At 35.6% G+C, this 15,996-nt stretch overlaps 1 protein-coding gene across 6 annotated transcripts in view; it reads left to right on the forward strand.

The window, feature by feature from the left end:
• Positions 1 to 15,996, forward strand: part of ANKRD12 (ankyrin repeat domain 12) — a 98,389-nt gene that overhangs the window by 56,836 nt on the left and 25,557 nt on the right. For all 6 annotated transcript variants that reach the window (XM_024984609.2, XM_024984610.2, XM_059881045.1 and 3 more), the window contains 4 exons: positions 2,160 to 2,306; positions 5,672 to 5,872; positions 7,059 to 7,201; positions 14,035 to 14,182. In XM_024984609.2, the coding sequence (XP_024840377.1) occupies positions 2,160 to 2,306; positions 5,672 to 5,872; positions 7,059 to 7,201; positions 14,035 to 14,182 (639 nt within the window). The remainder of the gene's footprint in view (positions 1 to 2,159; positions 2,307 to 5,671; positions 5,873 to 7,058; positions 7,202 to 14,034; positions 14,183 to 15,996) is intronic.

Genomic DNA, 15,996 nt, shown 5'->3' on the forward strand with positions numbered 1-15,996 from the left:
AATAGTGTTCATATGAATGTTAGTAATGAGTTTTTGATTGAACATTTAGAATACATCCAATTTGTTTATTCTTTTCTTCTATAAACTGAGTATCACTTTAGAGTATATTCTTTTTTTAGGAGGTCATTGCAGGTATAGAGGAACATAATTGATTTTTTCTTTTTGATCTTAATCTTACTGAATTTACTTTTTAAAAATTTTTTGGCCACTCCTTCATGGCACATGGAATCCTAGTCCCCTAACAGGGATCTAGCCTCCATCCCCTGCATTGGAAGTGCAGAGTCTTAACTACCGGACTGCCAGGGAAGTCCTCAAGCATATTCTTCTTAAAACATTGTGTTACTAAAATGCAGTTAAAACCAGAAATCAAGAGTTTGCAAATGAGAAAATAAAAGAAAATTTTTTTTCCAAAATTTTAAAAGTGTTTTAAGGATAGAGATGTATTTTTTATTTTGCTTCTTCTAATTACTAAACTGTACTTTTTTTCTTAAAACAACTTCTTTCTTTAAACCGTTATAAGTATTTTAATTTAAGTGAGAAGTACATTTATTATATTTAAAAATTTGGTATGCAGATCAACAACTATTAAAACAACAGTTGTGGTTCCTCATTAATTCTGAGAACCAAAGCATACAGAACATTATTAGGAAAAAGAATGTGTTTCAGGAAAAAATAGATTTCTCCAAAAGACCTATTTAGGGGTTTATAATAAATTTAGTAAGTTAGGTGTAACACTGCTAAAATGGGCTTTATACTAATTGGATCATTAATGAAATGAAAAGTAAGAAAATAATATATTAGGACTATTAATAAAGGCTGACTTTAAAAATCTTGGAATTTTTTATTTCTGTTATGTAAAATTTTGCAAATATCAACAGAATGGACATTTTCGGAGCTATTGAGTTTTGGGTGATTTGTGGGCAGCAGTGAGTAATGCAGGCCCTTTGATTTTTCCAGGCCTTAGGATTCCAGTTTGTCCTGATTAACTTAAAGTGGCACACTACAGGATTGTATGCCTCAAATAATAATACAGTAATATATAAATAGTATCAAACTTTTATTCATTTCTTGAAAGTTACTAGATCAATAAATGCTTATCTCCTGGAGTAGCCTAACTGCTGGCCACATCTACCTGAGAAAAACGACAGTATTGACTACTAAGCCTTGCCTTCTTGCACTCATTTTGCTATTTTACATTTGTTTACAATTTTTATTAATTTATTTATAGTTTTGTAGCTCTTCTCTACACTGCAAACCTGGATCAGTAAATCCCAGATATTGATACAGGATTTTCCAGGAAATAGATGCCTAGACAGTTAACCGGCAGCTCATCTCACAGGGCCACTTGAATTAATTCCCAGAAATGTCCTTAAGGAAGGAGTAACAGGCATCTATGTTTCTTTGACCTATGGAATCCAGTTCCATCTGAATTTTCTGGCTCATAATGGGGAATATTGCCTCCATTGCCAGAGATTTGCCAAATAGCTAAATCTGAGAACTGGCTTTATGGTGGATCAAATCTCTTTGAAAAATTTTTAGACATTTTTGAATCTTTGCAGGATCTCTATTAATTCCCCCGGCCCCTTCCCACACACATATAGAATCTTTAATTTTGCTCAGTTTCAGCTTTGATTAATAGTCTTCCATGTTCAACTATCCTATAACTGCAATAGAGTGATTTGGTGTTATTTTTCAGTAATTACTCTGTGTGATGTGCTTTGTCTTAAACACCTCCTTAGAAGATGTATAAATTATTAGTGGAATTAGGGAGCTAATGTGAAGGAATATTGCTATACAGGCTTAGGAATAATTGAATAAGATTAGAGTGAATGAAGGAGTTTCAGAGATGTAAAACTAAGGAATGTTTGAAGTGTTATTTAATAGAATTGATCGTTAAAATACAGATCTTACTAGGACTAAATTTCCAAATGTTAATTTTCTGAAAATTATACAACTAAGATGTTTTCTCAAAAAGCATTCAGAGAGAAAATTGCTTATATAATAAAACCCTAGTGCTCTTTTGTCTGCCTGTTGCAAGTTTCTCTGTTACTCTTGTTTCTCATAAACATGTATCATCTATTTTTAAAAAGTCTCCTTATGCTTTACTTTTGAGTGCTTAAATTTGTTTCAGATTCTTACATATTTATTAATAATTCCAGAGAAAGAAGGTCCAGAAAAGAAGAAAACAAAAAAGGAAGCTGGAAATAAGAAGTCCACTCCAGTTAGCATTCTCTTTGGTTACCCACTCTCAGAGCGAAAGCAGATGGCACTTCTTATGCAGATGACAGCACGGGACAACAGTCCAGGTGACACTCACCATCATTGAGTACCTGTGTGTTTGTGGTTTTCTTCACATTGTAGCTTTGTCTTGACAGTTATTTTTAACTACTTTAAATGTCCTTTCTTGGATTTAATCAGTTTCTTATAAATTTATAATCTTAACATGTGTTTGTGTGACAGTTGTTTATTGTCTGTCTCATCTGCTAGATGAAAAGCTATACAGGAGCAGGGATCTTGGCTCTTGGCAGACATTCAGTAAATGTTTGTCAACTAAAATGAGTACAGTTGACCTTTGAACAACACAGGTTTGAACTGAGTGGGTCCAGATACACATGGATTTTTTTCAGAAGTAAATACTATACTGCTGCATAATCCATGGTTGGTTGAATTTGAAGATACAGAATTCTGGGTTTGGAGGGCCAACTCCAAACTTTGTAAGTTGCACACAGATTTTCAAATGTGAGGAGGGTGGGTACCCCTGATCCCTGAGTTGTTCAAGGGTCAACTGTAGTTTAGAATTGGATCAGTCCACATGAGAAATCTGTTGCAGAACTGTGTGTGCTTTTACCTTACTGCAGAAATTTTTACTTCAGTTTCTGTAAAGCTGCTTCTAGGTTTATAGTTTACTTTTATAGTTATACTTTACTTTTATAGTTAGCACTCTATTGTAAGCTGGTAATCTTATCACATGCTTTTCGAAGCAAGAGTATAGTTCATGTTTTATTGTTTAAGATCTGCTAAAATTTATTTTGGGCTTCCGTGTTGGCTCAACAGTAAAGAATCTGCCTGCAATGCAGGAGACACAGGTTCGATCCCTGGTCTGGGAATATCCCCTGAAGAATGGGATGGCTACCCACTCCATTTTTCTTACCTGGGAAATCCCATGGGTAGAGGAGCCTGGCATGCTGCACTTCACAGGGTTGCGTAGAGTCGGACACTACTTGATGACTGAACAACAGCAACAACAAAATTTATTTTCAAAAGAAAAAATATCTGCAGTGTATTATGTAAATTTATTTCATGTTTCATTTCACATTTCCATTTAAGATATTGTGCTTCTTGTGTGTGTGTTTGTGTGTGTGTTTATTCAAGTATCAATAGTTTGCCCTCCAGAAATGATTAAAGATGGCTTACCGGCAGGATAAAGACAAAGAAGGAACAAACAACCAACTTGCTCATTTATTAAAAGAGTTTAAAAGGTAGATAAGGTCCAGACCGCTGGGCTGGGATAGTTACTACATTGAGCAGTGAACTTAGTTATACATTCTGGTAGCTAAAAACAAGCGTTTTAAGTTGTATAAAGTTCTCATTGAGCAATGCAAGAAGAAAGTAAATCTCTTTGGAGAAATCTTTTTCTTTGGGAAAGAAAAGTTCCAAAAATTTGGAAGAAAAATTCTTTTCTTCAGGGCACCTTTGTATAACACTTGGGATAACATGACAGACCCTGTGGAAATGCATTGACAAGAACACAATTTTTCTAGTGAACTTTTCCAGTGTTGGCTCTTTGTTATTAAAAAATGGGACAACTTGGTAAAATTCTTGGAGTTTCTATAGATCATAGTTTCCATTGAAACGTAAGTGTATCTATATCTTTCGCTAACAAGAGTGTGTTAGAACTTTCTTTTTAAAGTGGGGCATGTTGGTTATTCTTCCACCTTTCCACCCACAACTTGGGGAGACTGGCCAAATCAAAGTTATTTACAATGTTAAACTTCATATGTTTCTGAACATTTGAAAAGTGTTAACTTTGACTCAGATTTAATAGCTAGATGGGAAAACTTTTGTTTCTTAAAAGTGTTATTTAATACTATGAACCTCTATCCTTAGAGTAAATTAAAGAATTAATACAGTAAGGCAAGAAGCTAAAAATCTTTCCTCATTTCCAATAACCTCTCCCTTTAAGCTGCAAGCCCTATTCATAATTTCTTCTCAGTTTTTTAGATATAAACATGTAAATGTATATTTTATTGCTGTTTGTTTTTAAATATAAATAAGATTAATACTGTAATACTATTCTGCACTTTGTTCTTTTCATTTAAGGGTATATCGGTCCTCCTTATTAATACATGTATAGAGGGGAAAGCTTTTGAAGTATCAACCTGTTTGCCAGCTGATAGATACGGTTGTTAAGGTTCATAATCTTATCGATTATATAACTTACCTTCCACGTTTATTCTGATTGCCATTATGGGTAGTACTACTGTTATTTTGTCTGTGTTATATTATTTTGGTATGGCTGAGAAAATTTTGTATGAGTTAATTTCTTGCAAGTTGTTTGAATTTAAAAATGCCTTTTTAAGTTCAATCACTAATTTCCTAAATAAATAATTTGACTATAAATATTATAATAATCATATAATAATAATGTATTCACTCAACAAATGTTGTGTAAGTACACTGTGTAACAGGAAGTCTTCTAAGCAGTCGAGATACAGTGATGAGTTAGACAAGATTCATGTACTTCTGGAGTGTACGTTATAGAAATTCATAGATAAGAAACTGTTACTAACTCAATGTACTTTAAAAATCAAAAGGTAAACTTTAAACTTTTTTCTTACTGAGAAAAGAGGGATAATACTTTAACATTCCCATCGTGGCAGTTTGCAAGGAAGTCATTATATGATGCTGAAAAATTATTTTCTGTAGACTTTTTTTTCCCTTAGAGCTGTTATTTCTTTTAAATAGTTGTAAATTTTCAGAATTATTAACACTGTACATATGTCTTGAATCCTTAATTAATTAAGAAACTATTTTTCGTTTTGTTTTTTTCTTAGTTCTGAAATGGGGAGGAGAGGACTTTAAATGTCACGCAGTTTAACTTTCTTGTTTTTGAGAGAGAAACTGGAACAAATACCAAAAGATAGAAATCAAAGCAAAACACTTTTTTTCCCTCCTTTATCAGCTCATTTTTAAAGGCCTTTTTCTAGACTGTTCTTATTTCTTATGGATCATAAGCTTCATTTCATACTAAAATAATCTATGACTTTAATTTGTACCTAATATTGAAATACATACTGTGAGTCCAGTACTTTGAGTAAGAGGTGTAAACTCTAGCCTTCAATGTCATTTCATCTAGGTCTTGAAATAACATCACAACATGCCATGAAAAATGGGTTTTTTGCAGTTTATCCAATTATTCATTGAGCAAGTACTTTCAGGGTAGAATTGACAGAGTGAAACATTTTTTTCTTAGTTGGCACATGCAGTATTTGATAACCCTAAAGGAAAATCTACTCTGAGTCATTATCAGATTATCCAAGTCAAGTGTCAGATTGTTTGGGTGAGAAGGTACTCCCTCAGTCCAAGAAATTAGCACATTACCTGTAGAAACCTTTACATGAATATTACAAAATATTTAGTCTAGAACTTTAAACTTTTCTCTTTCTTACAGATTCCACACCAAATCATCCATCGCAAACACCACCAGCCCAAAAGAAAACTCCCAGTTCCTCATCTCGACAAAAAGATAAAGTTAATAAAAGAAATGAACGTGGTGAAACTCCTTTACACATGGCAGCTATTCGAGGAGATGTAAAACAAGTCAAAGAACTAATAAGTTTAGGGGCAAATGTGAATGTGAAAGATTTTGCAGGTAAGACTTGTAATTAAAGACATACTCAGGAACTAAAATTTTGAGGTTGTCACCTAAACAGACTCTGATTACAATTTAATCAACATTCTTTGTTCCTCTTTCTGAAATAAAAGTGTTCTAAAAGTATACTTTAAAACTATTTTGGAGTTTGTACATGAAACCCTGATCCACGTCAGTAATCACTCAAATTCTTAAATATTAAGCTTCTGTATTATCTGGCATATTACCATATAATTTTTTATCTAATTTAGGATAAAATTTTTATCCATTTTTTTGAAAATCAGGCAAATAACCCTCCAAAAGAAAGATCCCTGATCCATTTACACTCCCATCAAGAGTATATGGAAAAAAGAAAAAAAAAAGTATATGAGAGAGCCCTGGGTAGGGGAAAGAGAGAAATTAGTAGGAATTTGGGATTACCAGTACTCTTGCCTGGAGAAGCCCACTGATGGAGGAGCCTGGTAGGCCATAGTCGATGGGGTTGCAAAGAGTCGGACACGACTGAGCGACTTCACTTTCACTTTCACTTTTGGGATTAACATATACACACTACTGTATATAAAATATTAATAGATAAGAATCTGCTGTATACAGGGAACTCTGTTTACTATCTTGTATTATTGTAAGACCCTAACAAGCTTATTTTGCCCTTTTATACTCTTCTTATTTATAATTCAGTTGATTATTATAAATTATAGCTAGTTTATATTCATTGGGTAAGCTTAAATGTTAGTTTAATACTTTTGTCAAATAATTTAGCCCCATGGGAAATAATGGGGCTTCCCTGGTGGCTCAGAGAGTAAAGCATCTGCCTGCAATGTGGGAGACCTGGTTTTGATCCCTGGGTCGGGAAGCTCCCCTGGAGAAGGAAATGGCAACCCACTCCAGTATTCTTGCCTGGAGAACCCCACGGAAGGAGGAGCCTGATAGGCCACAGTCCACGAGGTCGCAAAGAGTTGGACACGACTGAATGACTTCACTTTCATGGGAAATAATATTATTGTGGATGAACCTTCTGTAAAATTAGTGGTTTTCTTAGGTACTTATTTTCAGTAGCTTGTTCATCATTCCTTTTTCCTTGTATTGTGTACATTTAGAATTACTGTATCACACATGGGTATATTAAAAGCGTATGTGTTGAATTAGTAGAAGTGTACCATATGTTCAATTAATATTGTAACTTTAGGTTGGACACCACTGCATGAAGCTTGCAACGTGGGATATTATGATGTTGCTAAGATACTGATAGCAGCTGGAGCAGATGTTAACACACAAGGATTAGATGATGACACTCCACTCCATGATTCCGCTAGTAGTGGGCACAGAGATGTGAGTATGACAGGAGGAGCAGTAATACACATCTTCAAAAGATACATTTAACCCAGAGTAATTTAACTCACTTCTTAGTTGTACAGTCTGGTGTCATATTTCATTCATTGCCTGACCAGCTCATTTGTGTTTTATTTTCCCATTTTCTACCTTCTAATTGCTAATTCCTATTATGAGTTTAGCATTATCTTTTCATAAAATCTATTTAATTTGATAATTAAGCAACTTGGCAAAATTTTTATTTGAAGGGCCATTCTACTGTCGGATAATTAGATATAGAGATTAAAGCATATTTTACTTATAAAAATTTTACACTGTCATACCTTTTTTAAGACATTAATATTTAATGATTCCTTTGTATATAACAACTGTTCTTGAATTTTAGCTGACATTATTTATTTAAAGATACTCAGATGCTTATGTATATAATAAGACGATTTAATCAAACTCGATTATATATGCTTGAAAATTTAATGGCATCTTTAAATACCATGTTTGATTTGTTTTGATGCAATATTATGACCCATGCTGGGTTTTAAATTCCATTTGCATTTTCAGTCTCTGGCAAAGTCTCTACCCCATCTTTGTTGTAATGAAGCTTCTGTTTTAAGCATGTTTAATGCTTAGTTCCTAGAGAAGGCAATGGCACCCCACTCCAGTACTCTTGCCTGGAAAATCCCATGGACAGAGGAGCCTGATAGGCTGCAGTCCATGGGGTTGCAAAGAGTCAGACACGACTGAGCGACTTCACTTTCACTTTTCACTTTCATGCATTGGAGAAAGAAATGGCAACCCACTCCAGTGTTCTTGCCTGGAGAATCCCAGGGACGGGGGAGCCTGGTGGACTGCCGTCTGTGGGGTTGCACAGAGTCGGACACAATTGAAGTGACTTAGCAGCAGCAGCAGCAGTGCTTAGTTCCATTACTGTAACCTGCTTATAGCTGAAGCAGATCAACCTAGGCCACTGTTAGCTGTGTCTAAAGCAAAGGATTCTGTTCATCAAAGAAGTAGTTTCTGTTTTTCACTTAATTTTGACTTTTATTGACATACTTGTGCATAGTTTAGAAAGTTGAAAAGTATTACTTAGCTCAGAAAAATACCTAAATTCTCCCTTGTGTCCCTCCACCCTTCCCAGTACCATTAGCCAAAAGCAGCTGTTGTGTTTCTTCTCTTCATTTCTAACAAGGTGTAAGCTATTTTGCCTTATTAAATTTTAGTCTCTAGTTACTGACTCCTGCAAAGGATTTTAATATATATTGCTGCTCTGAGACTCACAGAGTGTACTCTAATTTTATTTTGCCTTGGATTTTATTTATTACCTTGGTTACTACTCAGCCTTGTTCTAATTTTTCTTATTTAGTTCTCTGTGTAAATATATATTTTGTATTTCCTTACTCTCTCTCTCATAACTCTAAAATGCCCTGAATAAGGTCAGACACATCCATCAGTTCATTGTTTTTGAGAGTATCTTTGTATACAAAATATCTTGTATCCTGCTTCAGGTGAGACTAGCTGCCCTAGATCTGTGGCACAGATGCTGTCCAAGGATTTCTCTTTGCCGTGAATTTCATGTGGGATTCTCAGTCTCTGTGAGATTTCCAGTCTCTGGCTGGAGTGGTTGTGAATTTGTGAACTACATTGCATTAACTTCTCACAGCAATATTTGTGTGTTTTCACTTGGAGATAAGTGTTGTAAATGATTCATATGTATTAATCACTTTAATCATCACAGTAAATGAACATCCTTTGGTGTCTGTTGTGGAAACTGTATGACCCACTACATTCTAGTACCTAGTACCCTTAGCTTCTCCCGGAGTTTGGCGAAACAAAGACACATGAGGTCACATTGGTCTGAGACACTCCTAAGTTTATTAAACTGATAAGAGTCCAAGTTAAGGGACTAAACAAGATAAATACCAATGTCTTCTTAAGAGAAAGTGAGGTAATGATATATTAAGCTGGAAGAGCTGTTCAATACGCTGTCTCTGCTCTCTGGTGAATAACACAGGACATGTTTTCTAACACCCTAGCTCGAATTTTGGTGTCATCTCATACCTTTCTGCTAGAAAAATCCCCCTTAGTTTTTTCATTAGCAGCAAACATTCTCAGCCTTATTTTCTTTTTTGACACAATAAAAATGTCAGGGTCATGCTGCCTGCCTTTTAAAAGCCGCTTTAGTTGAGAAAAAAATGAAATTTGTGAAGATAGATACAAATTCAGTTCTGGTCTGGCCAGTTTGCCATATGTGTGGTCTCAAGTTACTTTTTTCCTTTCAACTTCCTTTTTCTCATCCATAATAAATAATACCTATTTAAAGGGGATATTTTGAAGGAAAAAAAGACACTGAGCATATAAACCTACCTTGAAATCTAAAATGTTACGGAAATTTCAGAGGTCAGAGATTAAAAGGCTACTATTGCTATTTTTCAAATATACTCAAATATTTTAGAAACTAAAATTCAGAAATTAAAAGTGCCATTTTCTCACTTAAATCTTTCTAAAAGACTTTTTCATAATTCTCAAGTTCAAATTTTGAAGAAAAATAATAATGTTATTTTTCCTAAACTGATCCTTACCGTTGTTCCAGTCTCATACATACCTATGGGATAAGCCCTTAACTATATTATTTTTCACTCGTGTGCTTTTCTGTTTTCTGTATTGAATATTGAGTCTCATACATACATAATTTGTATTCTGGGTGTGCTGTGTTAAATACTGTATTCACTTCCCTTTTTTAAAAAAAGGATTATTGATAGTTTTTCAAACATGAATAGTTTTTCTTTAAATGTTGCATAAAAAGATCTCTTGATTGCTAAATGTAATGTTAAAGAATTATGCCTTATGAGTAAGACATGTTTCTATGAATACAAGTTTCTAAATATGCACATTGCTACAAAATATTTCCAGAAGCTGACCTTTGAGCTGATGTACTTACAAGGATTCAAACACTATTTCCAGTCTCTTTCCAGAGGGAGACTGGCATGCTGTTTTCAAGAGACCTTTGCTTTTCCTCCTACCAACATGCCTAGGATAGTAGGAGTCATAATTCAGAGCTGTTGAGGGCTATTTTCTCCTTATTCTTTACTTGTCCCCAAAGAGGAGGAGGGAAATGAGAGCCACCAAAAGCTCATTTGTGTTTATCTGTATCATATGATTCTCCAGCAAAGAATTAGATTTCTTCCAATGATACTCATGATGACTACAACCATCCATAAGACATTTCTAAGGTGAAAAAAATAGAAAGATAGCAGTTCTGTCCTAAATTATTTAGATTAAGAGAAGATTACTTTTCTTAACATAGCTTCAGTTCAGTCGCTCAGTCGTGTCCGACTCTTTGCCACCCCATGAATCGCAGCACACCAGGCTTCCCTGTCTATCACCAACTCCCCGGGTTCACTCAGACTCACATCCATTGAGTGACTCTTAAAAAAGCTCTTAGAAGTTAATAAAATGATAACAGGACGAAAAATACAGTATTGAAGGTTAAAGATAAAGTTGAGAAAACCTCCCAGAAACCAGGAAACAGACGGAGGAGGGGAAATGAGAAGAAAGATTAATTCAGGAGATCCAGTATCTTAAAGAGTTCTTAGAAGACAGAACAGTGAAAACACAGGACTTTATCAGATATAAAAGCAGGAATTTTCTCAGAACTGAAAGAGCAGGTGTCTTCAGATTGAAAGGGTAATTGAATGCTCAGCATGAATGTTAAAAAGACCGAGATCAAAATTCATTATCCTGGGATTTCAGAACCATAGGGGCAAAGGACGTCTTCCAGCTTACAGAGAGAAAAAGCAAGTTCCATGTAAAGGTAAAAAATCAGAATGGCATCAGACTTTTCAATAACAGCACTAGAAGCTAAAAGATAATGCTCATGCCTTTGAAATTGGAGGGAAAACTATTCTATGTCCAAAGTAAGTATTACTCAAGTGAGGATAGAGTAAAGGTATTTTCTGACATGTACCAAAAAACTCTCAGATTATTTAACCATTTCTCAAGAATCTCCTGGAGGTAGTGTTTCAACAAAACGAGGGCATAAACCAACAAAGAAGATACGATCTAAAGAATTCAACACAAAACTGAGGAAAGGGTGTTTCTAGGATGATAGGATGAAGGAAGATGACAGATGAGAAGCAAATCTAGACAGCAGCCAGTCCATTTTAAAGTAAGTGAGAAGGCTTGGAGAAGGACTTTAACAGAAACAGTGGTTGTGTGTGGAACTGAAGGGATCTGTGCTTGTAGCAGAATGGGGGATGAGTTAAAGATAAGTATGTAGAACACTGAGCAAATGAAAAATGAAGATAGTTAACTCTGGGATAAAATGACTTGTGTAAGAATGAAAATTTAGTCATTGTATGCTACTTGGTTCAATATTTATATTAATCATAATACACACAAAATAATATGACTATTTTGGAAAGTTAGGAGGAGGGGGAATGATTATGTATAGGAGTACAGGGGTGCAGTTGGTAAACGAGAGCTGAGTCCCTGTCTTCCATTGTAAGACAGTAGACAACACCTAAAACTGAAAAATACGGAAGCAGCATGCTAGGTATGATATTTGAGCATTGAATATAAATATCAGGGACAATTGTTTTTCACTAGCACCCTTGAATAGCTATTTGATCTTATTAAAAAATGCAACTTGATGAAAATTAATAAATAGGAAAATTGAACATTAACAGTTGATCATGAAAAAAAAAAAAAAAACAGTTGATCATGGAGAAGGGAGTGGCAACCCACTCCAATGTTCTTGCCTGGAGAATCCCAGGGACGGGGGAGCCTGGTGGGCTGCCGTCTCTGAGGTCGCACAGAGTTGAACACGACTGAAGCGACGTAGCAGCAGCAGCAATTGATCATGAGTTATTTGTTTTCTTTTTGTGTTCTTACATTTCAAATGTTCTGTTTTGATGCTTTATTCTTCCATAGCCTAGAAACAATTTTTCATTTTTATTTCACTGTGAATCATTGTTACTCTTAAATACTTTCATTTGTTAGAAATTCCTGATTTGTAGCATCTTGTTTAATGTTTTTTGAAAAAGATGTGCTATACCAGAAAACATCATAGTTGTGTATTGAGAATACAAAAACGAACAAAGATTTCACATAAAGTTTATGGTCTAGGACAAGGGCAGAAATGTGTTAATAAATTATAGTACAGATTTACCTATGACAGCACACACTCATGTCACTGGAAATAAAAGCTCAAAGCAAAAGAGATGTCATGGAAGCAGAATTAATAATACTTCCCACCTGTCTGACGAGGAATATGAGTGAAAAGGACTTCGCTGGTGGCACTAGTGGTAAAGAATCCTCCTGCCAGTGCAGGAGATGCAGGTTCGATCCCTTGGTCAGAAAGATCCCCTGGAGAAGGGACTAGCAACCCACTCCAGTATTCTTGCCTGAATATTCCTATGGACAGAGGAACCTGGTAGGCTATAGTCTATGAGATCACAAAAGTGAAGGACACAAATTAGTAACTAAACAGCAACAATGAATGAAAAACAAGAATCAGTGATGGCTCCCATCGTTCTGGCTTCAGTGACTGGGTATATTTTGGTGCTAGTCACTAAGAATAGAAAAGATAAAGGATAAGGGTGCAAGTTTAATGAACTCTGGGACCAATTGGGTTCAACGTTTGTATTAAAATATAATATATCGAAATTTGGTTCTGAAGCTGAAGAAGAGGGCTAAGAAAGAATGAGCATGAGAATGAAAATGGATGGATGGATTGCATAATTGTCATCTCATTCAGAGTGGGTGGTGAGCCCTCCAGGGAGATGATGTAGAACAGAGTGTGAATCAAGGACAGAGCCCTGGGGAAATCACCTGTGGCTTAGATATTCACAGATATTAGAAGACTCATTTCACTGGACTGATGGCAACATAATTGTAGGTGGAAGGCTGAAGGGCCAGTAAGAAAGAAGTAGTCTAAGGCTGCAAGGGTAAACACTGTCCAGGAGCTTGACTGTTAAGAAAAGAAGAGAGGTTTAGGTGGAGGAGAAGAGTATAGGCTTAAACAGTTTCTTTTTTTTTAAGTCTGTTTCTTTATTCCCATTATTGTTTTAAGGCAAAAGAGAAATGAACTAGAAAGATTGGTTTCTAGAAATAAGGCAATCAAAAAAGGTTTTAATATAGAAAAGAAGTGGAATAGGAAGAAAGAAAGAAACCAAAAAAACGAAATGACTAGCCAGGCACATCTTGGTTTGTGGAGCCCAAAACTTATGTAATTTGTGGGGACAGGTTCTTTAAGAAATGAATAAAAAGATACAGGGCCATGTAAGGGGATCATGAAAGTCAGAGACGTTGCATTTTAAGCTTCATTAATTTTAAGTAATCTCATATCAGTTAGTGATAGTTTACATCCCAGGGAGATGGAGAAAAGAAGATTATTAAAGAGCCTTGGTGTAGGGCTGGTTGCCTTAAACAGGGGAAGTACTTCTTTTGAGATTTCCTGTAGCCTGTACATTGCAAGAGGCCAGGGAGCTTGTTACTCTTGTTCATTGATTTATCTGGAGAACTTGATGTAGTCCTTGTTAAAGGTACTTAGTAAATATTTGTCAAATGTTTGATGAAACAGATCTCAGAAAAATCATGAGATTCGGTACTAAGATAGCCCAACCTCAATTTTAAGGAGCAACTGTCTTGGTAGTAGATGCAGTCAGAAGGGGGATGGCAGTGAAAATGGAACTTGAGAGTAATTATGATTTAGAATAGATAGTGGGGAAGGAGGCGGAATAGACGGAGCAGGAGGAGACTGTGTGTATAATCGGGAGAATGGTTGAAATAATGCAGTCAACAAAAGGACTGAGTCTTCCTACTGTTCAATGTTGCAGATTGTGAAACTGCTGCTTCGTCATGGTGGAAACCCTTTTCAAGCTAATAAACATGGGGAGCGTCCAGTAGATGTGGCAGAAACAGAGGAGCTGGAGTTGTTGCTGAAAAGAGAGGTGCCTTTGTCTGATGATGATGAGAGTTACACAGGTTTGTTCCACATGGTCTCTGTTCACCTGTTTACATGATATTTTAGTAGAATGTTGTACTTCTGCTTTGTAACACCTAGCACTCTAGCTGTTCAGAATGGTGAGTTCGGTAACCTCAGTTGAGGTCCTGTCTCCACGTCCTCCGTGTAAATGGGGTCCTGATGCTCTTGTCCTATTTCTGTGATTTCTTTTCCCCACAAATTGCTGATGTCAGAATCAAGCCTGTTGCAGACTCTCTCCCCATTAATAGTTACCAGCACTACTACACACTGCCACTGTTAGCTGTACCACGTCTGAATTCTTTTAATCCTTTTATTAATTAGAGCACTACTCACCAGACCCTTCCTGGCATTGATGAGTCACCTTTGCATTTTTATTTTTGTGTTTAGGTGGTTGAATTCTGGTCATTGTTGTAAAATTGCGACACAATTTTACAATCACAGTTTTTAAAAAGGGAAGATCCAAGAAGAGTATTTCAGAAAACTTTTGGCATACTCAAGAGTTTTTTTAAAAACCGATAAGTAAAAAACATACCTGCTCCAGGACTGGTTTCTGTCGTGGAGGGGGGAAATAGTTATAAAAGATATTAGATCATTTAGCAAGGAATATGGACAGTAGATTAGTGTTGTTTCAGTGTAAATTCACGAAGTTGGCAACTATGCTATAACAAATAATATCTTTATGTCTTGCAAAATACCCTCTGAAGTATATAGGGTAAAGAGCCATTATATATGTAATTTACCCTCATATAGTTAAGGAAGAAAATGTATTTATACACATATGTTATATATAGAAAGAAAGTATAATGCAAGAAGAGTAAAGTGTTAACAATAAGAAAACCTAGGTAAAGGATTTATAGTGTTTATTATTTTTTATTTTCTAACTTTTTGGGAGTTGAAATTATTTCCAAATTAAAACTAAAATACAAATTTAGATCTGTTGAAAAGATCTAAAGCTGACAAAGACAGTAGCAGTAGTCATTCCTGGTACCCAGATTATAATTGGGAAATATTTTCTCCTAAAAGAAAGCCAAACTTTGTTGGAAAACAATGGATGATGCTAAACTAAGTCTAGGGCAGGAAATATAGAACATCTACTTATTTCAGATTTTAGGTTTTGTCAGAAGGCCTTAGACAGCTTGGAACTGTTCCCCTCTAGCCAAAAATTGGAAAGTTTGAGCTTCAATAAGGGTGTTAATTGCAAAGATTTGAAACCCATCAAACATGTTTAAATTCATGAATTTTTCATGGTGAATTTTTAAATTAATTCATGGTCACCAAAGAACCAGTTTGTTATCTTTAAAAATCGGCAAAAAAGGGGGAAAAGTCAATCATTTATTTTGCTTCCATATTCCTGTATGAACTCTTACCACTGGGTAACCTCATTATGATGAGAAGAAATGTTTTCTTATAAGATTAATACAGCTAAAAGAATGACAAGAGAGACTGACCACTTTGCAGCCCCCTGTTAGTTGATGTCTGGGAGCATTGAGGATCAGTAGTTGCCAACATTAAGTTAGAAAGAGGATGAAACCCTTGCCTGCCCTCCTGCTGAAGGGACACTCTGCTCCCCTCCTCAGTCCTCTAGGTCGGATCCTGCTGCCATTGGCAGGAGGGGCCCAGACAGAGGAGTGTGCTGAGCTGCACCCAGCGTCTTCTCCCAGCTGGATTGTACGAAAAGAGGGAGGACCTGTAGAAAAAAAATAAAAATGACTTAAAACACCATATCAGACTTTAAAAAATGGACAAGACTAAAATTTTAAGTGTGTACTTAATAGGTACTTCTCCAGGGGAATTTTGTATAAAACTCAGTTAA

The sequence above is a fragment of the Bos taurus genome, chromosome 24 (assembly GCF_002263795.3).
Source record: "Bos taurus isolate L1 Dominette 01449 registration number 42190680 breed Hereford chromosome 24, ARS-UCD2.0, whole genome shotgun sequence".
In the NCBI taxonomy this organism is placed as follows: Eukaryota; Metazoa; Chordata; class Mammalia; order Artiodactyla; family Bovidae; genus Bos; species Bos taurus.